Raw genomic sequence first — 27,602 nt, 5'->3', positions numbered from 1 at the left:
GGGAGGTGGGGGAAGGGCAGCGGAGGGTAGAACCTGCTGATTTGTTTTCCAGGGATCGCTCTCTCCTGGATCCATGCTCCCTGTGCCACGGGCCTCAGGGACACTAGCTCTGTGTCCTTGTCCTCAAGGCCCCCCAGGACCACCCCTCCCTCCTGGCCTCCCCACCTTTTCCCTCTGGCACCGCTGATGTCCCTGTTCTGTGTCTGCCAACCAACTGCCCCCCTCGCCCAGCGGCTCCTCTGGAAGCCCTTCCCCTCAAGTATCTCCTCTCTCCCGTTGTCCCTGCCTGTTTTCCAGAACAGAGTCTGACTATGTGTTCTTCCCCTCCCTCTGGCAGGTGAAGACAGAGGAGCAGATTGCAGCGGAGGAGGCCTGGCACGAGACAGAGAAGGTGTGGCTGGTCCATAAGGATGGCTTCTCTCTGGGTGAGCCTGGGGGCGCCCAGGGGCAGATGCCCGGGCCTCTAGGGTTTCAGGGCCGGGCTGCTTTCTGCATCTGGAAAGGGCTGGGTGGTGAGCAAGGAGGGGCCGGTGATACAGTGAGGGAGGAGGCAGGACCCTAAAGGGCCCAAAGCGGGTAGCAACGCCTTCCCAGGCCCACGTCTGACGGTCCGCGCCGCTCTGCAGCCAGTCAGCTCAAATCCCAGGAGCTCAGCTTGCCCGAGGGGAAGGTGCGCGTGAAGCTGGACCACGATGGAGCCATCCTGGATGTGGATGAGGACGATGTGGAGAAGGTTGGCAGGAGGCTGGTGGAGGGCACAGGAGGTGGGCTGAGCAGGGCAGGCCTGTCCGCTGGCAGTGCAGACAGGTCCGGCTCCTTCAGTGCCCTCCTGCCTGTCCCTTCACACAGGCCAATGCCCCCTCCTGCGACCGTCTAGAAGACCTGGCCTCGCTGGTGTACCTCAATGAGTCCAGCGTCGTGCACACCCTGCGCCAGCGCTACGGCGCCAGCCTGCTGCACACGTACGCCGGCCCCAGCCTGCTGGTCCTCAGCCCCCGTGGGGCCCCCACTGTGTACTCCGAGAAGGTGCGATGCCCCCTAAACCACTGTGTTGCCCTCATGGACCCACCCAGCCACCACCTACCCCACCTTCTCTGGCTCTGCCCCTTCTCCTCGGCATCCCGCTGGGCTCCTGTCCACTCTCTGAGTTGAGCTTGGGAAGAGGTGTCACTTCAAGGGGTGAGGACAGAAAGCCCCTCCCCAGCCTCTAACAGAGGCCAGGACGTGGCGAGGATCTGCATTTCCAGGCCTGGCCTTAGCCTCGGAATCCCGCTGCCGCCCTGGAGTGAAAGGCCCAGAAAGATGTGGACCTTGGGGGTGAGGGGTATCTGAGTGGACCAGCTAAGAGCCTAGCCATCCTCCCCATCCCTCTCCTGCCCAAGGTGATGCACATGTTCAAGGGGTGTCGGCGGGAGGACATGGCACCCCACATCTATGCCGTGGCCCAGACGGCATACAGGGCAATGCTGATGAGCCGTCAGGACCAGTCCATCGTCCTCCTGGGCAGCAGTGGCAGTGGCAAGACCACCAGCTGCCAGCACCTGGTGCAATACCTGGCCACCATCGCAGGCACCAGCGGGAACAAGGTGTTTTCTGGTGAGGGACTGAGAGTGGGCTTGGGGGAGAGGGCGGGGATGGAGGCCCCGGCCTGGTGCCAGCGTTTTCCTCCCCGGCCTCTCCGCGCCCCGGCTTTCCTGACGGCCCCCGGGCCTCTCCTCTCCAGTGGACAAGTGGCAGGCTCTGTACACCCTGCTGGAGGCCTTTGGGAACAGCCCCACCATCATGAACGGCAACGCCACCCGCTTCTCCCAGATCCTCTCCCTAGACTTTGACCAAGCTGGCCAGGTGGCCTCGGCCTCCATTCAGGTGAGGGGACACTCAGGGTGGCGGGAGACTGGCCACCTGGTTTCATGCCCTGGAAACCAGGCTCTCTCCTGTGTCCCATTTTCCTGGGATTCGACCCCAACAAAACGGACCCTGGCACTGGGGCTGGCCTGCTCTGCCCAGCCCTTCCCCATTCTCTTCCCTGTGCCTGCTGCCCTGGGTGGGGCCCAGCTCAGCTGCCTGCCCAAGCCCCGCCCCGTGCTCAGGGGCTTCTCTCAGGTGGGTTTCACCCGGGAAAGACGGGCTTGTCAGTAAAGGAAGGCCCGGCCAAAGCCGACTCCCTTCCTTGCTAAATGAAATCTCTCACCACAAAGTGTCCAGCTTCCCGTGAAGGCTGTGCCGAGGAAGTAGGCAGAGGGGCAGTGTCCTCCCGTGAGCTGGGCCTGTCTCCGCGCCCCCTCCCCCCTTCCCCCCCCCCCCCAACACACACACACTCTGGTTTCTGCCTGGGTTTGCCCCGGAGGTGGTCTGGCCTCTGGTTGAGCACCTGGAGGTTAACCAGCAGCCGCTCGTTCCGTGGGCCCAGTCCTCTCTGCCGTGGGCGGGAGAAGCTTTTCCGGGCACTTCTCTCCTTTGCCCACACCCTTCCTGCTGCACACAGACGATGCTTCTGGAGAAACTGCGCGTGGCTCGGCGCCCGGCCAGCGAGGCCACGTTCAACGTCTTCTACTACCTGCTGGCCTGTGGGGACGGCACCCTCAGGTGAGATGGGACAGAGGGAGCGGGGAGGGAGCTTTGGGCTCCAGCCCCCGGAGAGCTCCTAGACCTGGCCACTCGATTGCACCCGTGCCATTTGCTTATTGCCAGGCCCTGAGGGTGACAAGACGAATGAGCCAAGGCCCTGCCCGGCAGGAGCTCCCTTTTCCTGGGCACAGGGGTCTGGCTATGTGTGCGGGGCACAGTGAACCCGGCAGTGTTCCCAGTGCTTAGCTAGCATCTCTGCTAAGCCAGACCCAGAGAGAAGGCACCCTGAGATGCAGGCGGTCAGGAACTGGCCTGCGGTCACACAGCGATAGGGGGCTGAGCTGTCCACACGGGGGCCCAAAGCCTAACCCCTTTCCAGTGCCCTCCCTCCTCGCTGGCCCTCCTGCCCCCAGGTTGGCTCCTCTGCCAGGCTCTTCCCTTGAGGCCTTCAGACTTGCTGTCGGTGTTCGCGGGCGAGAGGATAAACGATGAGGCCGAGCGCACAGCCTTTGGGCATTTCCTCTTTAGGTCTTCTTGCACCCGAGGGCACAGTCTCTGTCCTGCGGGACTCGCCCTTCAGGCAGGTTTCCTGCCCCCTCCCCGGGGTCTGGCTTGACACTCGGCACCACAGCATCTCGGGTGACCTGTGCCGGGGAGACTGGTACCCTGGCCAGGCATCCAGCCAATTAAGGAAGGCAGTAGCAGCTGGCCTGGCAGGAGGGCGTCTGGAAGCTGAGTTTGTCCGTCTCCACGCTGGTAGGGAGATGGCCTGGGCATAGGGACCAAGCACTGTGCTGATGCCTCATTTGTGCCCCTAGGACAGAGCTCCACTTGAACCACTTGTCCGAGAACAATGTGTTCGGGATTGTGCCCCTGGCCAAGGTGAGGGGGCCTGTGGGGACTGGGGTGACAGCCCTGGGCCTTGGGGGTCAAAGAAGCCTCAAATGCCTAGCCGGTGTGGCTCAGCGGGTTGGAGTGTTGTCCCTTACACCGAAAGGTTCCTGGTTCAGTTCCCGGTCAGGGTGTGTATGGAAGGCAACCAGTCGATGTTTCTCTCTCTCTCTCTTCCCCTCTCTTAAAATCAATAAACATGTCCTGGGGTGAGGATGAAAAACAGGAAGAAGAAGCCTCCAATGCATTGCAGTGCCCCGTGGGAACAGCAGGAGCCCGGCTCCAGCTGGGTGGCTCTCCCCTAGCCTGGCCCTCCCTGAGGGTATGGGGGTCTGCTGCGGGGGGCGGGGGGCAGCCCCTCTGAGATCCGGTGCCCGTGTGCCCCTCTGTCCCTGTAGCCGGAGGAGAAGCAGAAGGCAGCTCAGCAGTTCAGTAAGCTGCAGGCGGCCATGAAGGTGCTGGGCATCTCCCCTGATGAGCAGAAAGCCTGCTGGCTCATCCTGGCTGCCATCTACCACCTGGGGGCTGCAGGAGCCACCAAAGGTAATCTCCCATGGGCCCCACACCATCTGGCTTGTCACCCAAGAGACCTTTGGGGGACCTTCCCACTCCCAGTTTGTCCTTGCCCAGCAGACTCATCTGTTATCAGACACCCCTCTTTCACTGTGCCTCTTCCAGCCCCTCAACATCAGAGCAGAGGGCTCCCGACACCCGGAGAAGCATCTCTGCCAGTGATGGCCAGAGGCCTGGTTTAGGTGGCAGTGCGCGGGAGCACTGTGAAAGCTGGGGGCCTGGGGGCTTAGAGGCTGAGGGGGAAGAGAAGGCCCTGACCCAGAGCAGCCCCCTGGAATAACTCTCCTTCTTGTTCCCTTTCTGACAGAGGCCCCCGAGGAGCAAGAGGGTAACTGACCTTGGCCCCTCCCTGGGGTGTCGGGGCCCCCTGGCCCCCTCTTGGTGCTTGACCTGGGCTCTCTCTGGGGGCTGGGCTTGTTCTGTTGTAATGAGGGGACTGGCCTGGGAGAAACCTCTGGGTTGAGGTGGCGAGGGCACCCGCTGGCTGTGGGCTCTTAGAGTCCCCCAAATACCTGCTTCTATCTGTTTTGCATCCAGATCCTGGAAGCTCTCACGATGCCCCCCCTTGGGGCGCAGGTGGGGTAGGGTGGGCCTGCTTCCTGGGGTTTCCCAAGGCCAGTTTTCCCCCGAGTCTACCCTTCTCTCCACGGGTTTGGTAGCAGGTTTCTTCCTCTTGCATGTCAGGGTGAGGCCACTAGGGGGCAGCAAGCACCATGGTAACAAATGGGCTGCAATTACGGCACTTGTGCTTGGGGGCTTGTGAATGGCTAGAGCTCGGCCTGGCTTGGAAACTCGGCTGCCTTCCTCTGAGATTACACTGATGGGCGGGTGCTCTGAGCACCTCTTCACCTCTTTCTCCTCCGGTTTAGGGCAAGGGGAGCCTCCGAGCAGCACCTGGGGCTTTGGCTTCATCTTCCTTCGGGATGTGAAGGGCTGCAGGCTGCTCGGCAGGAGCGAGGAAGCGCTGGTGGGTGGGTGGGTGGATACGTGGAAGAACAGGCGTCCGGGTGTTAGACTCCTTATGATCCCAGCAGGTGGCATCTCCACCAAAAAGGAAGCAGGATCTGTTGTAAAGAAGTTGTTTTCCAAACTGTAGGCGGCCAGGCGGCCAGGCGGGTGGCTGGCGGGCTGTGTCTTAAGGAAGTTCCTTCATTCTGAGGAGGTGACAGACCCAGGTTTCCTATAACCAGTCCTACTCAGTGCTGACTGCGGGTGGAGAGCGCTGGGTGTGGAGCACGTGGACCTACCTTGTGAGCAGGATCTGTTACCTCCTCAGAGCTTCCAGGGGGATTGGGGCCTTGGAGACTGAGGGGAAAGAGAAGTGTGTGTGTGTGTGTGTGTGTGTGTGTGTGTGAGAGAGAGAGAGAGAGAGAGAGAGAGAGAGAGAGAGAGAGAGAGAGAGATTGTCTTTGGAGGTTCTTGTGTATGTGTGTCAGTGCGATTACATACTCCTTTGAGATTGTGAGTGCGCGTGTGTTTGTGTTCCTGAGTCTGAACATGGTTGTGTTTTCCTGCCTGCTCATCCTCACAAACCCCCACCCTCCACAATCCCTCCCCGTGGGCCTGGCGGGCTCAGTTGATGACTGTTTGCTAACATGCTGTTTTTCTTTGCATGCTGCATGCTGGTCCTTTGCCTTACAGAAGCTGCTGAAGGTAAAACCTTGTTTCTTGTTAGCGTTCCCTAATTGCCGTGATTAGACACAGATTGGCTGAGGCACTTCTGTCTGCGTGGGCTGCTTTCTTTCCTCTGAGGCTGCCTCATATCCCCACTGCTGGGCCCTGGGTGGGTGTTCGTGGTCTTCCCTGGCAGATGCCTGGAGGTAAGAGGGAGAGTCCTGATGCGTTCAGGGAAGGGAAAGCATGGTACTCCCTCATGGCCTGTCCCCCGAGGCACAGGTGGATCTCAGTGCTCATCGTAGGTGGGCTGGCTCATCCTCTGACTGCATTTCCCCAAGTTGGTACCCGGGAGCCAAGCCCTAAATCAGTGATGGGCAACCTTTTGAGCTTGGTGTGTCAAACTTTGCCAAAAAAGTGAGCATAACTCGGGTAGTGTGTCACTTTGAGGAAAAAACATTATTTCGCAAATGTTTCATCCTCAGGAGCAGCAAATGTTTCATCCTCAGCATGCGGCCGCCTTAGCAGCCGCGTGTCATCAGAAATGGCTACGCGCCGAAACCGGTTTGGCTCAGTGGATAGAGCGTCGGCCTGCGGACTGAAGGGTCCCGGGTTCGATTCCGGTCAAGGGCATGTACCTTGGTTGCGGGCACATCCCCAGTGGGGGGTGTGCAAGAGGCAGCTGATCGATGTTTCTCTCTCATCAATGTTTCTGGCTCTCTATCCCTCTCTCTCCCTCTCTGTAAAAAGTCAATAAAATATATTTAAAAAAAAAAAAGAAAAGAAATGGCTACGCGTGTCAGTGCTGACACGCGTGTCATAGGTTCGCCATCACTGCCCTAAATGGATGTTGGAAGCTGACAGGATGCCCTCTGGTGGCAGCAGGGTGTACTACCTCCTCTTTTAGGACCTGCTCATTCTCTCCACCCCGCAGGGACACAGGAAGCTGGCAGTTGCTGGCTGTCCTTGTTTTGCCTGAAGCCCTCTGGTGTCATCTGGGCTGGTTTTGCCTCTGGAAGATGCCTACTCCCCAGTCCAATGGGAACAGGGAGCCAAAGGGCATCAAATGGCCTAAGGAGGAAGACCCGAGACACCAGATGGTTCTTTCTACCCCGTAGCTGGGCGCAAGCAGTTTGCCCGCCACGAGTGGGCCCAGAAGGCCGCGTACCTGTTGGGCTGCAGCCTGGAGGAGCTCTCCTCATCCATCTTCAAGCACCAGCACAAGGGCGGCACCCTGCAGCGCTCCACCTCCTTCCGCCAGGGCCCCGAGGAGAGCGGCCTGGGAGATGGTACAGGTACCCTGAGCCCCTGGGCTGGTGACTGTCATTGGGAGGCTTCCTCCAGGGCTCACTGCTCTCTCTGCCTTGGGGAGACTGCTGGGGTGACTAGACCTTCCATCAGGGGGAAAGGAAGCCCCAAGACCCCTGCTGACTTGGCCCTGGGTAGGGAGGGAGCATACCCGGGTGGGGATCCCAGGGAGCAGGAGACACAGCTGATGCTCTTGCCCCGCAGGCCCCAAACTGAGTGCACTGGAGTGCTTAGAGGGCATGGCGTCTGGCCTCTACAGCGAGCTCTTCACCCTTCTTGTCTCTCTGGTGAACCGGTGAGTGCCAGGCAGGAGGGCCCAGGAGCTCATGGGCTTCCTGCCTTGACCCAGGTGGAGTCGAAGCCTCTGTGCTGTGCGATTGCCGAGGCAGAGCCATCTTCCACCAGCAGAGGGCCCCGTGTCCTTATAGGCCAAGGGAGGCACGCCCTCCCCACCAGGGTCTTGGGCATGCGCACAGAGATGGATGGGAGCTTGCTTGGGGCAGGACTGGGCTGCCAGTGGGGGCTGTTCAGTGGTCCTGCCCTAGCCAGCTCTGACCCAGCCTCTCCCTGTGAAGGGCTCTCAAGTCCAGCCAGCACTCGCTCTGCTCTATGATGATTGTGGATACTCCGGGCTTCCAGAACCCTGAGCAGGGCGGGGCGGCCCGAGGAGCCTCCTTCGAGGAGCTGTGCCACAACTACGCCCAGGACCGGCTGCAGAGGCTCTTCCACGAGCGCACCTTTGTGCAGGAGCTGGAAAGATACAAGGAGGTAGCTCTTGACCTTGGCGCTGCCTGCCCCCTCCCCCCAAGCCTCACCCTCTGGCCTCGGCCCCTCAGGGAGGGCATCTGTGGAGGAGGGGACGAACCACCTTCCCCGCTGGCTGCTCCTTCCCAGCTTTTACGCTCTTGTAACTTCTGTCCGCCCGTGCTCTCGGGCCTAGGCCTCTTTTCCTGCCCAAGCTACATTCTTACTTAGTGGAGTTTGCTCCCCAAGAACTAACGATGCATTCAGGGTCCCGGGAGCCCTTTCTTGCCCACCTTTCAGGTGCCACCTAAGCCCTGGGATCGCCACTGTGCGTTGGGCCTGGCCTTCCCTGTCTCCTCACCTGTTAAGATGGTGACTGATCATTGGGGGCCCCTCCACAAAAGGGTGTCCTGGATGAGACTAGATCTAGAAATCCCACCTCATGTGGAGGTGAGGGATATTGATCCTGGGAAGGATATTTATTGGGGACCAGAGAAGATTCAGGAGGAAAATGACAGTTGTCTTCAAGTGTAAGGAAGAGTGTGAAATTGAAAGGCTTACTCCTCATAGTCTACTCAGCGGATGTGAATAACAGGAACAGGTGACTTTAGCTCAGTGTGAAAGGAGGGTAGAAGGGTTTTAGTTGTCCATGGCACGAGGTGCCCTGGGAGGCAGTGAGCGTTGTCACTCGGGCTGCTAGAGGGGCGCTCCTGCGTGGGACAGGAGCTCAGACTTGCTGACCTCGCCTGCTCATAGAGCTGCGCCCACACATGGCCCTGCGCTTACTACGCTCTGCCTTCCTTCCCAGGAGAACATCGAGCTGGCGTTTGACGACTTGGAGCCGGCCACGGACGATTCTGTTTCTGCCGTGGACCAAGCCTCCCATCAGACCCTGGTAGGAATTCCAGCGAGGCCCTGGGCCTGTCTTCTCTCTCCTTTCCCATTCCTCTTCCTCTGTAGGACCCTCCCTGTATGAACTGTTGCCAGTGTGCCCCTGGGTGCTGAGGGGAGGCCCAGCAATCAGGCCCAGACACCAAGCACTTGAGAGCTGTGGTCCCTGCCCCTCCCTCACCCCTCAGCCAGTTTGGCCAGGAAGGTAGCACTTTCTTCTGCCCCTGGGTGTCTGAGCCAGACAGGAAGGCGTACCTCCTCTCTTACCAGCCAGGCTTAGGCCCTGTCCTGTGACTGGCTGAGCCTCCGGTCCTCCGAGGTGGGGAGGGCCTGGCTGGACTCAAAGGACATAGTCGTTCTCTCCCATGGTCCCCGAGAAGAAGACTGATGCGCCTGGCAGAGTGGGGTGAAGAGGCAGCATTGCACCCAAACAGGGAAATAGACCCAGCTCTAGACACCCACTGGGGGCCATGAGGATATGAGCTCTCCCCCCGGGGATGGGCTCGGTCACCCTTGGGACTAGTGTCTTGGATGCCTTATTGCCTGGGGACTGGCTGGCCTGAAGTGCACTTGGCATTTGGTGATGATCTTCACTTAGGGAAGTCACCTAAGGCGTTTTACTGGGGAACCGACATTTGTGCTAGGCTTGCTGATCTTCCCGCTCTGCTTCGAGTCCTGTCTCCCTCTCCTTCTTCCTTGTGGGAAGGCCCCGTTGGCTAGCAAGGGCGTGGAGCTCGGAGAGAGTGAATGTCCCCCCGGGACAAATGCCTGAAGTGTCCAAGATGCACATCTCCCCGGGGAAGCTGGCCTTTCCCCCGACACCTGGGCTCCCGAGGTGGCCTCCCTCCAGTACCTTTGCCAGTTCCGCGAGTAGGAGGATGTCAGTCCGTGTGGCTTAGGAGCGGCAGTGGGTCAGACAGTGTATTTGGATGGGGGTTGGCCATTCTTTCCCTTCTTTGCTCTTCCCATCTGATGGGCCTTGGCATCGGGCAGTTGCACCCCTGGGGATGAGGGCCCCTCAGTGCCCAGCCTGCCACTCACCATCTGATGACTTCATTGCTCATTCCTGCTGGCAGCTCTAGCCACTCTGGGACTGTAGTTGCTCATCAGTCCTTGGTCGCCTCCTGGTAATCACACTGGCTCCCTTGGGCAGCGTCAGGGAGGAGAGGTGGGCAGCTGGGGTCAAAGAGGGAAATGGCATCTCTCTTTGTTCTCTTGTCCCCCGGTCCCTACAGGCCAGGCCAGCCTGGGGGTGGGGAAAGTTCAGTCCTTCTTGCTTGAGGAAGACTTGGAAATTCCATTGGAAAGATACCCTCAGACCGGATGTGGCCACAGATAGAGTTTGTTTGGCTTCCATGGGGTGTTAGAAGTCAGACTTCAGTCTTTCTACCTTCTCTTGAAAAACAGGAGGATTTGCCAATACGAGGCCAACGTTCTTGCAGGACAGCGGTTGGCCGCCGCTGCGTGGTGGCTGTTCCCTTTAGATGGGGCCGCCTGGGCTCCAGCCAGCCTCGATCTGCCCACTTGGGCTTTCATATCCACGAAGTCACTTGTCTTACGCTTTTCACACTTGAGTTTATGACTCTGCAGTGACCCCACCTGGGTGCTGCCTCCTCAGTAGCCCCACAGCTGTCACTATTGACAGCTTCCTTTAGGCCACGTGCTATGCTCAGAGCCTCACAGGCTGGGAGGTGATGCCCAGGGAGTGACTGCAGCCTGAGGCCCTCACAAACCCCACGTGACCTGCGAGAGGATGAGGATGGAGGAGAGCCTCTGGGTGTAAGCAGCCTTCAGTCTTTGGTGACTTTGGGCACGAGTCCTAGGAGTCCTATTTTGCCGTGGGCTTCTCTCTGTGATCTCTTTCTGGCCTCCTCTTTTTCCTGTCTGCCCACCTGCTCCACAAGGTGTCAGCAGTGAGGGGCGGGAGCTGCGATGTGTGTGCGGTGTGCGCGTGTATGTGTGTACGTGTGCAGCATAGTTATAGTGTGTGGGTAGGGACTGGGCACTGGCTCCTTTCCCACAGCTCCGTGTGACAGTGGGATTTCTCCGCTTCTCCCTAGGTCCGCTCATTGGCCCGCACAGATGAGGCCAGGGGCCTGCTGTGGCTGTTAGAGGAGGAGGCTCTGGTGCCAGGGGCCACTGAGGAGGCCCTCCTGGAACGCCTTTTCTCCTACTATGGCCCCCAGGAAGGTGACAAAAAAGGTAGGCGGCACCCCTGGAGGGCAGCCCCTCTACTTCCTCTCCAGGGGAACCCACCTATATGGGTCCAGGTGGCACTGAGTCCCTGGGCTTTGTGGAGCCGGTGCCCCGATGGTCTGAACCTTGCATCTCCCACCCTCAGGCCAAAGCCCCCTCCTGCGCAGCAGCAAACCACGCCATTTTCTCCTGGGCCACAGCCATGGCACCAACTGGGTGGAGTACAATGTGGCTGGCTGGCTGAGCTACACCAAGCAGAACCCGGCTACCCAGAATGCCCCCCGGCTCCTGCAGGACTCCCAGAAGTAAGAATACCACTCACTCTGCCCACGTCCCACTCCCCAAGGCTGTTTTGGGCCCCCTGGTCAGAGGCCTCCCTCTCCAGCAGGGTAGATACCCTCTGCTTCCTAAGAGGCAATAGCCAAGGCTAGTTGAGGGCTTGGGGGTGGCCTCCTGCTGGAGTAGAGGTGGGGACAGACATGGTTGGAAGGACCTATAGGTATTTTTTGGGTTTTTGTGTGTATTTTAAAAATATTTTTATTGATTTTAGAGAGGTAGGAAGAGGGAGAGAGAGATAGAAACATCAATGATGAGAGAATCATTGATCAGCTGCTCCTGCATGCTCCCTATTGGGGAGAGAGCCCACAACCCAGGCTCTGACCGGGAATTGAAACGTGAGCTCCTGGTTCATGGGTCAATGTTCAACCCCTGAGCCACGCCAGCCAGGCTTATTTATTTATTTATTTATTCTGGGGGGAGCTATAATTTTAGATTTGACTAACACCCCTGCATTCTTCACAGAAGGCAGGCATAGCCTTAGAAACCTCTCAGGTGTATAATCCCTGTCATCCATTCATTTATTTAACAGATAATTATTGGCACCTTCTCTGTGACTGAGTAAAACACAAATCCCTGCCCTTATGGAGTTTACATTCCAGCGGGACTGGAGACAGTAGACGTAATAGATTGTATCTCCTGTTAGAAGATGCTGGGCTCCACTGTGTCCTGCTACATGGGCACCCTTTCCCCCCGCTCTGCCCTGCCTAGCGACAGAGAACCGATCGCCCACTCTGTCCACTCCCTGGCTACCCCTCCCTCGGCGGCTGCCCACCCTGGTTTTGTCTTCTCACTGTTCAGGGATTTCTCTGCAGTGTCTCTGTAGGGGGCGGGGCATGCAGCCCTCGCCCGGGTAAGCCAGGCCCCCCGCCAGGGTGGCGCGGGGCTTGTCTGGCTTCCTAGGAGCTCCGAGAAGGAATGGCCTCTACTGCTCTGTGAATGTGACTTCTTTCCCTCCTCGGCCCTCCCTCCTCCGGCAGGAAAATCATCAGCAACCTGTTCCTGGGCCGGGCGGGCAGCGCCACGGTGCTCTCAGGCTCCATCGCGGGCCTGGAGGGAGGCTCGCAGCTGGCGCTGCGCCGGGCCACCAGCATGCGGAAGACCTTCACCACGGGCATGGCGGCTGTCAAGAAGAAGTCACTGTGCATCCAGATTAAGCTGCAGGTGGTGAGTCTGCCAGCCCAGGCCCGGTGCCCCTTCCCACCCCTGGCAGGTAGCCTGGGCACACTCAAGTCACCCAGTGCCCACTCTGCATCCCACTTGGACTTGATTGATGCTGGTGCCTGAGTGACAACTCAGACCTGGTTTTGGTTGTTGTTGTTGGTTTAAATATTTTTATTGATTTCAGAGAGAGAGGGAGTGCGAGAGAGAGAGAGATAGAAACATCAATGATGAGAGAGAATCATGCAACGGCTGCCTCCTGCACGCCCCACACTGGGGATTGAGCCCACAACCCGAGCACATGCCCTTGACCGGAATTGAACCTGCGACCCTTCAGTCTGCAGGCCGACGCTCTATCCGCTGAGCCAAACCTGCTAGGGCGGTAACTCAGATCTATAACGGCAGAGTTACCCAGGCTCGGCATGTCCTAGGCAGTGGTGGGGCACTTGCCAGCCTGCAAGGAGTGGAGGTGCTGGTACCAGTTCCCTGAGGGCCGTCCCTTCCCCTCTGGCAGGATGCCCTCATTGACACCATCAAGAAGTCGAAGCTGCATTTCGTGCACTGCTTCCTGCCTGTGGCCGAGGGCTGGGCCGGGGAGCCCCGGTCTGCCTCCTCCCGCCGGGTCAGCAGCAGCAGCGAGCTGGACCTGCCTTCAGGAGACCACTGCGAGGCCGGGCTCCTGCAGCTGGACGTGCCCCTGCTCCGCGCCCAGCTTCGTGGCTCCCGCCTGCTTGATGCCATGCGCATGTACCGCCAAGGTAGGGCCTCCTGCGCTCTCAACTTCCCTTTTCTGGAGCTGCCTCTGTCCCTCCCCGTCTCTCAAAGGGGGACTGTGGGCTAAGAGGGTGCTGCTCCCCTCCTGTCTCCAGCCAGCCCTTGGTCTCTTTTCTGCCCCAGGGCCTCCTCTGTGGGATCTTGTCTCATCTTCCAGCCCAGTGTGCTCCTTTCTCTTTCTTTCCACTCTGCTGACTCCTCTCTTCTGCCTCTCCCTTCCGTATCCCTGTCTTCTTCTCCCCCCTGCCCCCCCCCACCCATGCCTTGTACCCAGAGCTCCATCCTTTCCCCCTCACTGGTTTGGTCACCTCTGCCCACAGCAGCAGATGCCTCCTGGAACCATCCACTCAGTGGAGGTACCTACCTCCAAGAGCAGGCTGGCGCTGGGTTAGCCTCCCACAGTGAGAAATGAGGTGCTAATCATAGTTAACATCCACAGAGCATTTACAGAGTACCAGGCACTATTCCAAAGTCATCACACACATTAACGCATTCAATGTGTGGAGGCAGAACTGGACTGCCTCATGACACGTAGGTATTATTATCCTCCCCAGAGGAGGAGACTAACGCTCAGAGAGGTTAAGTAGCTTGCCCAACATCACACAGCTTGTGAGTGGCAGAGTGGGATTTGGACCGGCTTCCCAGTTCATGCCTCTCAAGTAGGGTTTCATTTGTCTGAGAAGTGACGAATTGCCAGGTTCCTGCCCTTTTCCCTTTGCGAGAGGAGCAGGCAGGGTCCCGCCCACCCACAGCCAGGTCCCCCGGAGGCATCCCCATGGGCACCGCCACTTTTCCTCGGCAGCCAAGCCAGGGAACGGGCTCCCTGCTCTGCTCTAAATAAATCATCGATCTGTCCCCACGTCTTGATATGGAGTTGGTGTTTATTATTTCAAAACCAGATTGTTACCGCTCTGAACAAAAATCAATGTGCTTTACTCAAACAAGCAGATCGATGAGGCCAGCAGCAGCGGGGCCCCCCTTCCCTCAGCCCCCAGCCACCATCGATAGCGCTGATGATTAATTAAGATGCCAGGCGTTCGGACCTGCTATCCCGGCCCATCAATTTAATTGCAGTTCAGATACAATCAATAGCTCACTTTGTCTTGGCCCCTCCGCGGCCCCCGCCTCCTGTTTCAATTATCAGGCACATGCATCAGCCTCATCTCCCAGTTGGAGGCTTTCCCAGAGCCAGCGAGGCTGGCACGGTGGAGGGAGCCCCCGACGGGCTGTCGGAGTTTGGGCTCGGAGTCCAGTTCTGCCTCCAGCCACAGCCTTTGGGATCTCGAGCAAGCGGTCGCTCCACCTCTCGGGCCTCAGTTTCCATGTCTGGAAGATGAGCTGTATCTGGTTTCACACCCTTTTCAGTTTGAAATTCCATGATTCTGTACAAGTTGGTTTCTTGGTCCTCGATGGTGGGCTCTGGTCTCCTCGGGTGAGTCCGGGGAACCTCCCGCGGGCCACCATCCTGACCTTGCTCCAAACCGGAAGCCATCTCACCCTTGCCCTGACCTCAAGCCCAGACAGTAAGGGCACCTCTGTGAGAGGTCACACTCTTTAGGGAAAGAGCACCTCCGAGTCTTTTTGGTCACATAGCCTAGGACTCAAGGTCAAGATGGGGGTAGGGAGGGAGACCTTCCCACGTCCTGCTTCAGTAGACTGAGGAAAGGAGCCATCCAGTGAGTCAAGCTTTCTACATATTTTCTCATTAAATGACTACCCTGCTAGATATGTGGTCAGGCCCCCATTTAAAAATCAGGAACCCGGGGCTCAGAGAGGCCTCGTGACCCATCTAAGGTCACATGATACCAGGAGCCAGGGCCAGGGTTCCACCTCCAACCTCATGTGCTGTTTCTCTCAGCTACTCTCTAATGCCCTATTTTTTTTTTTCTTCTTATTAAGTCTTCAAGACATTGTTCTCTGGGTTATGACAGTCGTGGATTGGAGGACTGGAAAGCGTCTTAAGAGGCCATCTGGCTTTTATAGCATTCCTTCCAGGTGGTCAGCCACCCCCCACGTGCACCCCTCACTGACAGGGAACTTGCTTCCTTCCAGAAGAACCTGTTCCCCTTCTAAACCTTGTAATGCCACTGTAGGGCAGCCCTAGATGTCCTCTCGGCTTCCTGTCCCTCGCCCCTGCCTGCTGCCTCTCCGCTCTCTCCTTTCCTGGGCTGGCCTCCACCGCAGGCTCTCCTGCCCCCGCCGTGTCTTCCCCTGCGGGCGACCCTCCCCGCCCGTGCCTGGGCACCGTGGCTGTTGGAGTGTGTGGGAGCAGGGGAGGTGCTGATGGGCCTGGCCCTGGGCTGCTCTCTCTCTAGGTTACCCTGACCACATGGTATTTTCTGAGTTCCGCCGCCGCTTTGATGTCCTGGCCCCACACCTGACCAAGAAACACGGGCGCAACTACATCGTCGTGGATGAAAGGCGGGTAGGTCTGGGCCCCAAAGCCCCCCCTCCCCCTCCCCGACCCCCTTTTCTCAGCTCAGAGCCCTCTGAGCAGCTACCCTTCCTTCCCTGGAGAGGATTGGTCTGGCCCTTGCTCAGGCTCCTGGTGTTGGCCCTCCGGAATGAGGACAGGGCCAGGCGGCAGCCAGGCTGTGTCAGTAGGGAGAAGGTAGCCTAGGGAATGGATGGCAGGAATCTGAGAAGAGCCACCCCCTTTGGAGGCCCGAGGTGGGGTGTCTGCTGACAGTCCTTCAGGAACCTCCAGGTGCAGATGAGAGCTCATGTTTTGGTGTGCCTCTGGTAGCCCCTGGGCCCCGCAGCCTTGACCTCCACGTGGGACTAGTTCCTGCAAGAGGAAGCTGTGCCAGGGTGAGCCTCAGGCCTCCCGGGCCCCTTGTCCACCCGGGCTGGGGATTCCTGGCCGCTGACGGGGTTGTCCCCCTGCCATTCTAGGCTGTCGCCCTGACCCCCAGAGGCAGCTCCTCGGAGAGACAAAGGGCTCCCGAGCAGAGGAACCCTCCTTCCCTGTGCTCTGCCCTTAGGCAGGCACCCTGCCTGACTCTGAGAGCATCTGACCTCAGGATGGCTTCCCTAAAAGGGCGGGTGCTCTACAGAACAGGCAGAAAGCCCCCTCCCCTTGTCCCGAGTCACACACAGACTCACATTCGTGGAGACCCCAGAACCTTCTCGCATTCAGGACCGGCCAGGGTCCTCAGCAGTCTTGGGGTGAATGTAGACGACCTGCCCCACAACCCCTTCTCTCTAACGCTTCGCCTTCATTCCAGCCTCCCACTCACGGCCACACCCAGCACCTTGCCAGCCCTGGAGATGCTCCGCCCCTGAGATTCCAGCGTGGCCGTCTCTGACTTCAGCCTCCCTCCTGTGCGCCTCACTCCTCTCTGTCCATTGAGACCTCTCATTTCTGGATCCCACTGCGTTTTCTCTACTCGTCCATTCCCTCTCTCTTTACTTCCTTTTCCGCTCAGCCTCAAACCCTCTGGCCACAGCCTTCATCACCATCCTCAGCTCTCTGAGCCTCCCCTGGCACCTGCCCTGCCCAGCCCCACCCTGAAGGGCCAGTCTTTGGGCATCCACCTGCCTCAGTTTAGCGCTGCCAAGTTGCTGTGGGAGAGAAGGATACAACCATGTGGACTTGAATTCCTACAGCTTCATGGTCTCCAGCCCCAACTGGGCCCTTGGGGTGGCCTGGCAAGTTTTCCATGTGCTGGGCCCCATCCTTACCTGGGCCCAATTCTAAGCTCCTTCCCTGACACTCCATTCTCCACCTTTCTCCTCTAATACTCCCCAACCGTGCTTGCCCAGGTCTCCTGGCCAGCGGTTGACCTTGCCTCTCAACGCTAATAAAATCGAGGCTCCAACTTCCTCCTCCGTCTTCTGTACACTGCTCTTCAGGTGCCTCCTTCCTCCTGTGTGGGTGGGAGAAGCATCCCTCCCTCATCCAGTCCCGTTCCCTGTGGTCTCCCTGGAGACCTGCTCCCTTGGTGGTAACTCTCCTCGCCTGTTCCTTCGGCCTCTCTTCTGCTGGCTCTTCTCTCAGTGCAGAAACCTCCCACAGACGTTGCTGTCAGAAAGGAGCCTTCCGTTACCTCTCTCTCATGCCGGACCCATTGTCTGTCTCCTGCCTGCCCTGTACCTTCAACACTTCCTCTCCTGTCGCGTCCTCCCACCCCACCGCCATTCATTCCTCCACCCACAGCTGCCTGGTTCCCATCCCCGACACCCTGGGATTGGTCTCCTTGTCTCCTCCTGCACTTCATGTTGCCAGAGCTAACGGGCACTTTTCTGTGCTTCTCCACAACATGTGACTCTGTGGACAACTCTGTTCTTTTTGAAAATCTCTGCTCAGCCCGTTTGCGGCCACTCCTGGCTTTCCCTCGTCTCTCTATTCTTTCCTTCTCAGAACTTCTGAGCTTCCCTGCTTCCACTTGCCCCTGAAATAAAGGTCTCCCTCTTCTTTGAGACTCTCTCCTTGGCCCCATGTGTTTTCTATCCTGCGTCCTCTTCCAGGGCAACCTAATTCACACCCATCACTTCAATTACCACATATGTATTGATGACTCCCAAATCAATAGTTCTAGCCCAGGCCTCTCTCCTGGACTCCAGACGTGCGTTTTTATCCAGCTTATTTCTGGACTTCTCTACGGGTGTGCCATATAGCACCTCAAACTCAGCATATTCAAACCAAACTGATGATATCGCTTCCAAAACCCACTCTTTCTCTTGTATTCTCTACTTTAGAAAATGACGCCATTGTCTGTTTAGTTACATAAGTCAGAAACTTCAGTGTGTCCCTAGATTCCTTCCTCTCCTCTACCCGTCCCCATACCTGGCAAGGCTCTATCTCCTTAACATCTCCTGCATCCCCCCCACCCCCCACCCCTTTTTAGGTCAGGCTCTATGTAACCTTCTCTCCTGTAGATTATTGCAGTAACTGCCTAAGGGGGTTTCCATTCATCCTCTGCCCTTCTACCAGTGATATCTCCTTAGAATGCAAATCAGATCATGTCATTACTGAGAGAACCCTCCAGGACCTCTCAGATCACACAGATTCCAACTATTTTGGCTACTGCCCACCTCCCTAATTGTACCCTAACTGCTCCCACTTCACTCCAAACTATACTAACTACTTTTCTCAGCGCATTCTGTTGTCTTCTGTTCCCAGGCCTTTGCTCATGCTAGTCTCTCTGCCTGAAATGCCCTCTCCCCTACTTTGTCTGGCTAATTCTTGTATCTAAAGACTCAGCACAATCCACACCTCCTCCAGGAAGCCTTCCAGGATCCCCTTGGCTGACTTAGATGCCTCCTCCTCTATGTACTTCACTAGTTCACTTGTCTCACAACACCCAAAAGATCGCTTGTATCCTTATATCCCCAGAATCTAGCAAATGCCTGACCCTGTGGAAGCCACCGAAAGTGACACAAATAAGGGACTGAGTGGAAGCCAAGGAAGGACTAAGTGACTGGGTGGAGCCCCTCTGTGGATGGGGAGTCCCTGGGTCGGCTCATGACAGAGACCTCTCTCTCTGCAGGCGGTGGAGGAGCTGCTGGAGTCCTTGGACCTGGAGAAGAGCAGCTGCTGCATGGGCCTGAGCCGGGTGAGCTGTCCCCACAGGGAGGCAGTCGGGCCTCACTCTCTGGTCACCCTGTCCACATGGCTGGCCCTCCCCAACTCTCCCCCCCCCCCTGCTCAGTCTTACTCCAGGAGTCTCCTGGTGCCCCTTCTGCGTCTTGCCCCCCGAGTGAGTCCCCTTGTCCACCACCCCAGCCACTCTGGGGCAGTCCTTCCTCTCAAGCTGCCCTCATTAGGGCGAGGGGCCAGGAATTTCGATGTTCCAGCTGCAGCAAACTTGATTTTCCTCCCTCTGAATAACTGGCTTGTTCAGTGCTGTGAACACCTTGTGATGTCAGGAGGGAGGAGTGGGTTGGAGAGTGGCCCTGAACTTGCCCTGGGTCCTGGTGTGGGGAGTGGGGAGGCCAGAGGGAGGAGGGCTGGAGGAATCGGGAAGGCAGTAGGCAGAGTACTCGGGAGGGCAGAGCCCCCCGTGGCAGGTCCCTTGGGGCTGCCAGGGTCCCAGGAGGGCAAGCAGGACATGGAAATGCTGTGCTGCCGCCACCTGCCCACGGGCCGAATTCCTCATCTGAATGGAACGTAGTACATAAAAGGCAGGCACGCCCGGCCCTGGGTGCCAGTCTGCCGCACCACCACACAAGAGGGTCAGCTGAGCATTCCTCCCAGGCGCCGAGCCCCGCAGGCCACTCTTTCCCGCGACTGGGAGGCTTGACCAGCAGCGTCCACGTATGTGCTCAAGGGCTGTAGTGGGAGGGAGAGGCGTTGGGAGCCAGGCGGAGGGTTCTGGGCCTGTGCATCTGTCAGCAGACAGGGAGGAAGTCCAGTCCCAGGGCCTCATGGGGAGAGGGAGGTGGAAGGGGATGCTCCTAAAAAAGCTGAAGTATGGTCTGTCCACTCTGTTCTCGCTGTTCTGCACGCTGAGTCACGTTCTTGGTTCCTCCGGCCCCCTCCCTCCCCGGGAATCCCGCTCCAGTCCCCTCTGCTGTCCTTGGCTTTCCCTCGGGCCCTGCAGTCCCTGCTGGTCTCCATTCCTTCGTTCCTGGTTCTGTTATTCTAGTTCTTTCCTGGGCCTCTGTGTCTTCTGCATCCCACCCTCTTTCCGTCATTTTTCTGGTTTTGGTTTCTGCTGTCTGGCTCGCCACCTCCCTCTCCCCTTCCCCAGCTGTCTCTAAGCTGGGGCTGCCGGCTCAGCTTCTTCCCTGGGAAGCCTGCAGTCAACGATTTCACGTCAGCCTCCTGGTCTTCCCCCGGGTGGGCTCCTGCCCCTCTGGCAGGCTGAGCTGCTACTGGCTGGCATTGGGGTGGCACCTCCTCCAAGGCATGTCTTGGGCAGGGCAGGGCCTGCCCAGGCTGGTCCTCCTCCCGGCTGCCATCTCAGTCCCTCTGCATCGTCCCCGTGCCCGGCTGAGGCAGTCGCGCCCCAGGGGGCAGAATTAGGGGCAGCAGCAGATGTTCGCTCACATCTGGTTTGGGAGAGAAGGTTAGGACTTGTGTGGTTAACACTGGGTGGCGAGCAAGGACTCCCTGTTTGTCATATCATTTCAAAGGTCGGGGGTGTCTCAGTCTGACCTTGAGGGTTTAGGCAAGGAGTTGGGGGATCTCAGAACCTCTGGTTATTGTGTGTGAAATTTGTATGGATGGCTATGTTGGGGAGGAGACGGCCTGAGCCTTCACCTAATACTCAAAAGGACTCCTCACCCCACAAATACACAGCTGTTCCAGACAGGTTTGAGGCTCCCTGCCCTCACCTCTAGACCATCCTTTTTCTTCTCGTGTGTGTTCCTGGGCCATTGCCTGTCCCCCACCTGGCACCTCACTGCTTCTGTCCTGTCAGACAACTGTGCCTGCTGGCCACCAGCACAGGGGCGTGGCTATCCCTAGCCCCTGGGAGGGTCGCAGGCTCACACGCTGTGGGGAAATCAAGGCTCAGGCGGGACTCGGGGTCCATGGGAGATGCCAGGCGCGCGGCCCCACGTGAGGGGTTGGGGAAAGTGTTACAGAAGACTGAGCTGCCTTTCTCCCGGGCCAGCCTCCGGGGACTAGGTTTCCTCGGCGTCGCCAGAGGCAAAGCTTGCTCCGCAGAAAGCGGAGGCCCTCTCCCCACTGGCCCCCTGAAGGGAGGCCTGGAGCTTGTACCTCGTGGTTTTGAGTCTTTCCCCATGGAGTTCACGGCTTCTCTTTGCCCCTCAGAAGGGAACTGTTTGTGTCCTGGGCGTGGTGGAGGTGGGCATATACCTGTCCCTTTGCCCTCTCTAAGGAGACTAGAGCCTTTTCTCACCTGACCATCTCCCCCTCCTCTTCCTCTCTTAGTAGGAAAACATGTACCCAGCTCAGGGCACCCAAGAGTGAAAGGAAAGGCTGGGTGTGGGGGCATCCAGCTGGTTGCTCTCACATCTGCCCTCCAGCCCCCAAACCTGTATGACAGGTCCCTTGACTGGGCCAACCTCCGCCCACCACACGGGCTTCTTCATGAGATGAAACCTGGGTGTGTGGGTGGGGGTGGGGTGTTGGCACATGAAAGAAACTGAGCTGGGAGGGTCCAGAGAAGGGGCCCCCTCCCCTTCCCCACCCCTTTTCTCTGCACACTGCTTTCTGGACCTTCTTCTTCTTCTTACCCACGGACACCACCAACTCACCTGGCCTCAGGCAGCTGGATGCCAAAGGCAGCTGGAGCGTGTGGCTGGGCCCTGCCGTGGGCGGTGGGCACAGGGGGCATGGGCAGGGTTGCTGGCAGTCCTGGGGAAAGAGCCGCCGTCGATGTGGCTGAGGGGTGTCCTCTCCCCATTTGACCAGTGGTGCTGCTTTCCCTTCTCATCCCAACACCTTCCTTTGACTCCATCTCCTTTCATCTCTCTTTGAAGTTAGATTTCCCACCTACGCCTCCCCTTCTAAAACCTCCCAGCCCCAGCCTGGCCCTCGCCTTTCAGCTCCCCTCCTGTCTCGGACACTTGGATTCTCAGGCTCTTGGCTTCCTGCGCCTGCTCCCGGTTTCCTCGGTTTCCTCGCTGGGCTGCCCCACCCAGGCTCCTGCCTTCACCTGGCCTGCTTCTCCGCAGGTGTTCTTCCGGGCAGGCACGTTGGCACGGCTAGAGGAGCAACGGGACGAGCAAACCAGCAGGAACCTGACCCTGTTCCAGGCGGCCTGCAGGGGCTACCTGGCCCGGCAGCACTTCAAGAAGAAAAAGGTGCTGCTCCAGGGGCATCCCCCGGGCCACTCCCCAGCCTCCCAGGCAGAGCTGAGTTCCCGGGGTGGGTGGGGGGCTCGAGGGAACATGGAGCGGCAGGAGGCTGGTCTGGGGGCTGTGGGGGAGAAGATGTAGGGACCTCCGGGGGCCACCATGCCCTGGGCCAGGCTGGGGCATGGGCAGTCCCTTGGTGCCAGCGAGAGTGCTGGTGTGCTCGGTGCTGAGACCATGTGGCCTGGCCCAAGAGTTAGGGCGGGGTGGGGGCCCAGGGCCCAGACAAAGGTGGGCTGAGGATCACAGGCTCCTCCATGAAGATTAAGGAGCTGTGTCAGCGACTCCTTTTCTTATTAGCAAGTCCATAAAACAGCCAGCACCGCCGCCTCTGTGTTTCAGCAAGATTAGGTTTTATAGCGTTTGCAGGCCAGGGTGCTGGAAATGATCAGGCAGCAAATAAAGCAAACGGAGTTATTCCTAATGATGGCGGAGTGGCTGGTGCCCCGGGCAGTGCTCCCGGGGCCCGTCTCTGTCGCCCACTCTCTGAGGGACGCAGGGAGGCTGGGGGCAAAGGGCAGCACAGGGAGTTTTGACTCCAGGGCAGGTGGCCAGAGGAGCAGCCCCGTGGGGAGGATCCTGGCTGGGCCTGGTACTGAGTGAGAGCCCCACTGTGCGCCACCCCCGCCCCATTTAGATCCAGGACCTGGCCATCCGCTGTGTGCAGAAGAACATCAAGAAGAACAAAGGGGTGAAGGACTGGCCCTGGTGGAAGCTCTTCACCACCGTGCGACCCCTCATTGAGGTGCAGCTGTCCGAGGAGCAGATCCGGAGCAAAGACGTGCGTAACAGCCCCGGGAGGCCCAGGTGACGGGGAGGGAAAAGCCCAGCTCGTCCACATGGGCAGGAGTCTGACCGGCTTTGCTTGGGCTCCCACATGCTTCTTTGTTTAGTCCGGAGAGCTGGTGACCCTCAAGTGTGCCCATCAAACAGAAGGCCTCCCTCTGGGGTGCTGGCTGAGCCCTTGGGGAGCCTCGTAGGATAAAATCTTGGGCACCCCTGGAAGGCGGTGGCTTCCTGTGTCCTTGCGTCCTGGCCCCAAGCTTTGCCAGCTCTGTTCACCTCAAGGGTGCGGATCCTGGGCCCTGACCTCTCGCAGCGCCCCTGGCTCACTTTGCCCTCCTCGCTGCACCCTAGGAGGAGATCCAGCAGCTGCGGAGCAAGCTTGAGAAAGTGGAGAAGGAGCGGAATGAGCTGCGGCTCAACAGTGACCGGCTGGAGACCCGGGTGAGTGACTCCTAGCACCAGACAAACTGGCTCACCTCCACAGGGAGGCTGGGCCTAGGAGGCCTCCCCCCTCCCCCCGCCCGCCCCGCAGCGTTCCGGCTGAATGAGGCAGGCAGTTCAACTGGTAACTGGTGGCATCTCCCTCTGCCCTCTTCCCCCCCCCCCCCCCCCCCCCCCAGATCTCGGAGCTGACATCGGAGCTGACAGATGAACGTAACACGGGGGAGTCCGCCTCCCAGCTGCTGGACGCGGAGACTGCGGAGAGGCTCCGAGCTGAGAAGGAGATGAAGGAGCTGCAGGTGAGGGCAGGGCCGGGGTGAAGACAGCCATGCTAGCGGCTGCCGCACTCTAGTGCCCATCAGCTCCCCCCAAGGACAGGTGGCATCTTTGCCACTAGCCCAGCTCCTCTGTCTGCCCTGGGTAAGCGTGTGCCCATGGTCTGTGTGGTTCAGGGACGTGGCGGGTACTGAGTTAGGGATGGAATGGCACACCTCCTCACCCCCTCTCCTGCAGACCCAGTACGATGCACTGAAGAAGCAAATGGAGGTGATGGAAATGGAGGTGATGGAGGCCCGTCTTATCCGGGCAGCCGAGATCAACGGGGAAGTGGACGATGATGATGCAGGTGGGTCTGAGGCTGGGGCAGCTAGCTCGGTAGTGGCCTGAGTGGCAGCTCTGATGCCCACCCCTGGGTAACCACATCCCTTGTCCAGGCGGGTCCCTTCATAGAGTTCTGTGATAAGGCTATAGTGAGATAAATGGACAGTAGAGGTGCCAATAAATGCAGGGGATTATCGTGGAGGGCCGTAATAACCATGGTAATGACCGTGTTTGAGGGCCAAGGTCTAGCAGTCCCAGCTATTGGCTCCTTCCACCTTGGGACGAAGCCATCATCCAGAGACGTGTCTGAGTCCCTCTGGCTGACTCCACCTGCTGCCCCTCCCTGCCCCATCCTTCTTCCCCCCTGTCCTTTCTTGGGGACTCTCAGAGGCTCAGGCCTCCCTGTCTGCCCCCCACCCCACAGGTGGCGAGTGGCGCCTGAAGTATGAGCGAGCTGTGCGGGAGGTGGACTTCACCAAGAAGCGGCTCCAGCAGGAGTTTGAGGACAAGCTGGAGGTGGAGCAGCAGAACAAGAGGCAGCTGGAGAGGCGGGTGAGTCTGCCCGAAGCAGTGGAGGCCTGCGCCTGGGAGGGCAGCGAGGGGCTGGGTCCCACATGGTGGCCCAGCGAAGGGCCAGAGGCAGGCCGACCCTGGGAGCAACAGGAGAGGATTGGCGTGTCCGCCTCTCAGTGCCGGGGACCCGCAAGGGCAAACTGTTGTTCGAGTGTCTTAGTTTCCTGAACGTCCCTGACTTCATCCCTCGTCTCTGGTCTCCCCTTCACTTATCCATCTCCTCCTCCTCCTCACCTTCTCCAACACGTCCGGGCCTCTCCATGGCTGATGACCCTGCATCCACCTGGGCCGCTAGCTCGGGGATCTGCAGGCCGATAGTGAGGAGAGCCAGCGGGCCCTGCAGCAGCTCAAGAAGAAGTGCCAACGGCTGACGGCTGAGCTGCAGGACACCAAACTGCACCTGGAGGGCCAGCAGGTCCGAAACCACGAGCTGGAGAAGAAGCAGAGGAGGTGGGTGGGCCCCCTGCGCTGGGCTCAGAGGACCTTCTAGAGCAGCCCAGACAGGACTCCCTGCCTCTCCCTGCAGGGAGGAAAGAAGAAAGGGCCTGAATGTGGCCAGGGGCCTCGCCTGCATGGCCACTCGTCCAGAATGTGAATGGGTTTTCCTCCTGACCTCTGAGAAGTCCTCAGACCACATCCCATCGAAGGCCTGCTCAGGCCTCTGCTCTCAGATACGCTCCCCCAGAGCCCTTGTCGCCCTGCCTGGGCCCCCCCAGGACGGGCACCAGCCAGGCCCCCTGCAGGGACCACTCCACCAGGGCCCTGCCCTCCTGCCCACCCCGCTCCCCGGCTCTCCCTTGCCTCAGCTCCACAATCACACTCCCCTGACTAATGTCATTAAACTACCGTGCCACTTCCATCTCATTATGGTAATGACACAAGGGAGGGGGCAGCCCTCACAGGAGAAAATCCAATCTAAATTAATTTCCTGGGCTGGGGATGGGAATGGGACGCCTTTATTAGCAACGCCGAGGAACCCACACACCCTGGGAACAGCAGGGCGCCCCAGGGAGTGGGAGCGGCACCCCGCTTTCCTTTGCAGGGAGAGGGTCTCAGCAGGGACACTAGTTGCCTTTGGGAAGGAGCAGCCCCACACCCACACCCTGGAGGTGAGAACTGCAGAGCCCCGACCTTCCAGTGACCCCAGGTTTCCCGCGGCCTCCTGGCCGGGCTGCTGCTTTGTGGAGAGTGAGAGGAAACAAGGTCTTACATTTCTTCCAGCACCCTGACTCTCTGCTTCCCTGGTTCTTACCTTTACACCCACCCTCCCTTTTACCTAGCGGCGGGCACCCTTCGCGGGAACCCCCCTCTGAGCACCCCGATGGCAGTGCCGGTCAGGCCTGCTGCACTCCCCACTGGGCAACTTATTAGGTTTCAGCTGCCTGGAGTTTTTGTACTTTTTTTTTTTTTTTTTGATACAGCGTTGGGGTAGGAGGAGCTGTTCATTTTTCGACAGGAACCTGATTAGCTATTCAGGGAAGGTGTTAGGAGGAATTTCAGTCATTTGCTCCTTATTTAAAGTCACTGGGCAGGAAATGGAAGGGTGTGGAGTGGAGGTGTGAAGAAAGGCCCCCCACCGTGGATGTGCACTTACCCATGGAAGAGGCCCCACTTACCCACGGAAGCCTGGGGCCGGCTGGGGCCAGTGGCACTGCTGGCTTCCAGCCCAGAGTGGGGTGTCCTGGTGGTGACAGGCGCACCGCTGGGGCAGGTGGGCCTGGCCAAAGGCTAGTGGCGGAGAAGTGGGGGCAGGAGCCAAACGGAACTGCAGAAAGTGAGTCAGACGAGGCAGCGGGATGTCCATTTCTACCCATCTTGTTACCCTCTCTGCCCTCACCGGGGCCCTCATTCTTATCTGTTGAAATGAAAAAGGTCGAGACTTACCCCAGAGGAGAGGATGTTCTCCTCTGCCCTGCCACAGTCTGTGGGTCCTCGGAGGCCCCCCTGGTGAAAGGGCCCCTTGGACCAGCTTGATGGAATGCCTCCCCACCCCACCAATCCCAGACCAGGTTCCTGAGCAGGGCCTTGAGGGCTTGCCCCCTGAAATGTCACCTCACCCCGGCCGTAGTTCAGGCGGCAGGAGTACCCCCTCAGCTTGTATCCCATATGTACCTGCGGCATCGTTTCCCAGCAGCCTCTGGGTGCTGGAGACCCAGACTCTTCCCTTGTCTGATGGGGTCGCTATGGCCGTGCTCCCTCACAGGTTTGACAGCGAGCTCTCGCAGGCACACGAGGAGGCTCAGCGGGAGAAGCTGCAGCGGGAGAAACTGCAGCGAGAGAAGGACATGCTCCTCGCCGAGGCTTTCAGCCTGAAACAGCAACTGGAGGTGCGTTGGGCTGCCCACCATCCACACCCCGTCCCCTTCGCAGGCCCAGGTCGGCCCAGGACCAGCCTCAGCTTCTCTTTTGCTCCAGGAAAAAGACATGGACATTGCAGGGTTCACACAGAAGGTCGTCTCCCTGGAGGCTGAGCTCCAGGACATTTCCTCCCAAGAGTCCAAGGATGAAGCCTCTCTGGCCAAGGTCAAGAAACAGCTCCGGGACCTGGAGGCCAAGGTCAAGGACCAGGAAGAGGAACTGGATGAGCAGGCGGGGACCATCCAGATGCTGGAACAGGTGCTGGAAGGCGTGGCTAAGGGAGGCACCACAGTCCCCACAGCTAACCTGAGGCATGGGCAGAGAAGGGCAAGATCTCACACTCAGTCATTCATTCCCTTATTCACCAAATGTTGAGTGAGCACCTGACCTGTGCTGACCACAGTGTGAAGATAGTTAAGCTTCCGTAGTGTTTTCCACGAGAACAAACCTTGGTTGAGCGCTAGTGGGAAGGGGCTCGGGGTGCACGGCAGCCCACCCCGGCTGCCACTGAGCCACCGTGTCAGCTAGAGCCTGGAGGCCAAGTGGAAAAGCTTCAGGGTGGTCCCACCCCAGCAGCCTTCTCTGGGCCTGGGCTGGACCCCTGGAAAGGGAGTTCAGCTGCCCCGGGAAAGCCACAGGAGCAAGGCGGGAACAAAGCGAACTGCTGGCAGCGGTATTCCCTGCTCCTGGTTCTGGAGAAAGCTGCCCGTCAGGGTGCAGTGGGCAGGGGTCAGAGTGCAATGGGCAGAGGTCAGCGAGCTGCTGGGAAAGGAACCCAGTCTCTACGCCCACCCACCTCCAGGCCAAGCTGCGACTCGAGATGGAGATGGAGCGGATGAGACAGACCCATTCCAAGGAGATGGAAAGTCGGGATGAGGAGGTGGAGGAGGCCCGGCAGTCGTGTCAGAAGAAGGTAAGGCAATGGGTACTGACCTGTGCAGTCAGTATAAACACCGGTTCCCCCATCACTGCTGTAAAGTAAGGGGATTTCTGTTTCCCAGCCTTAGCCACGCTTTCTT

At 58.9% G+C, this 27,602-nt stretch overlaps 1 protein-coding gene across 15 annotated transcripts in view; it reads left to right on the top strand.

Moving 5' to 3' along the window:
* The window catches only part of MYO18A (myosin XVIIIA), a 95,627-nt gene that overhangs the window by 49,002 nt on the left and 19,023 nt on the right, over positions 1-27,602 (top strand). For 11 of the 15 annotated variants that reach the window (XM_079799057.1, XM_079799058.1, XM_079799046.1 and 8 more), the window contains 29 exons: positions 338-425; positions 627-733; positions 850-1,026; positions 1,383-1,596; positions 1,724-1,866; positions 2,486-2,586; positions 3,387-3,450; positions 3,858-4,002; positions 4,340-4,360; positions 6,765-6,941; positions 7,159-7,249; positions 7,530-7,722; positions 8,507-8,593; positions 10,650-10,791; positions 10,931-11,090; positions 12,102-12,288; positions 12,797-13,040; positions 15,372-15,481; positions 18,549-18,614; positions 21,646-21,774; positions 22,463-22,606; positions 22,963-23,052; positions 23,232-23,351; positions 23,566-23,677; positions 24,077-24,204; positions 24,521-24,675; positions 26,429-26,552; positions 26,641-26,841; positions 27,386-27,496. In XM_079799057.1, coding sequence (XP_079655183.1) covers positions 338-425; positions 627-733; positions 850-1,026; positions 1,383-1,596; positions 1,724-1,866; positions 2,486-2,586; positions 3,387-3,450; positions 3,858-4,002; positions 4,340-4,360; positions 6,765-6,941; positions 7,159-7,249; positions 7,530-7,722; positions 8,507-8,593; positions 10,650-10,791; positions 10,931-11,090; positions 12,102-12,288; positions 12,797-13,040; positions 15,372-15,481; positions 18,549-18,614; positions 21,646-21,774; positions 22,463-22,606; positions 22,963-23,052; positions 23,232-23,351; positions 23,566-23,677; positions 24,077-24,204; positions 24,521-24,675; positions 26,429-26,552; positions 26,641-26,841; positions 27,386-27,496 — 3,831 coding nt within the window. Of the gene's footprint in view, positions 1-337; positions 426-626; positions 734-849; positions 1,027-1,382; positions 1,597-1,723; positions 1,867-2,485; positions 2,587-3,386; positions 3,451-3,857; positions 4,003-4,339; positions 4,361-6,743; positions 6,942-7,158; positions 7,250-7,529; positions 7,723-8,506; positions 8,594-10,649; positions 10,792-10,930; positions 11,091-12,101; positions 12,289-12,796; positions 13,041-15,371; positions 15,482-18,548; positions 18,615-21,645; positions 21,775-22,462; positions 22,607-22,962; positions 23,053-23,231; positions 23,352-23,565; positions 23,678-24,076; positions 24,205-24,520; positions 24,676-26,428; positions 26,553-26,640; positions 26,842-27,385; positions 27,497-27,602 lie in introns of all 15 variants that reach the window. The other 4 variants (XM_079799055.1, XM_079799050.1, XM_079799051.1 and 1 more) reach the window with 2 other exon arrangements.

The sequence above is a fragment of the Cnephaeus nilssonii genome, assembly GCF_951640355.1.
Source record: "Cnephaeus nilssonii genome assembly, chromosome: 19".
NCBI classification, from domain to species: domain Eukaryota; kingdom Metazoa; phylum Chordata; class Mammalia; order Chiroptera; family Vespertilionidae; genus Cnephaeus; species Cnephaeus nilssonii.
This window is presented reverse-complemented; position numbering and strand designations above follow the sequence as displayed.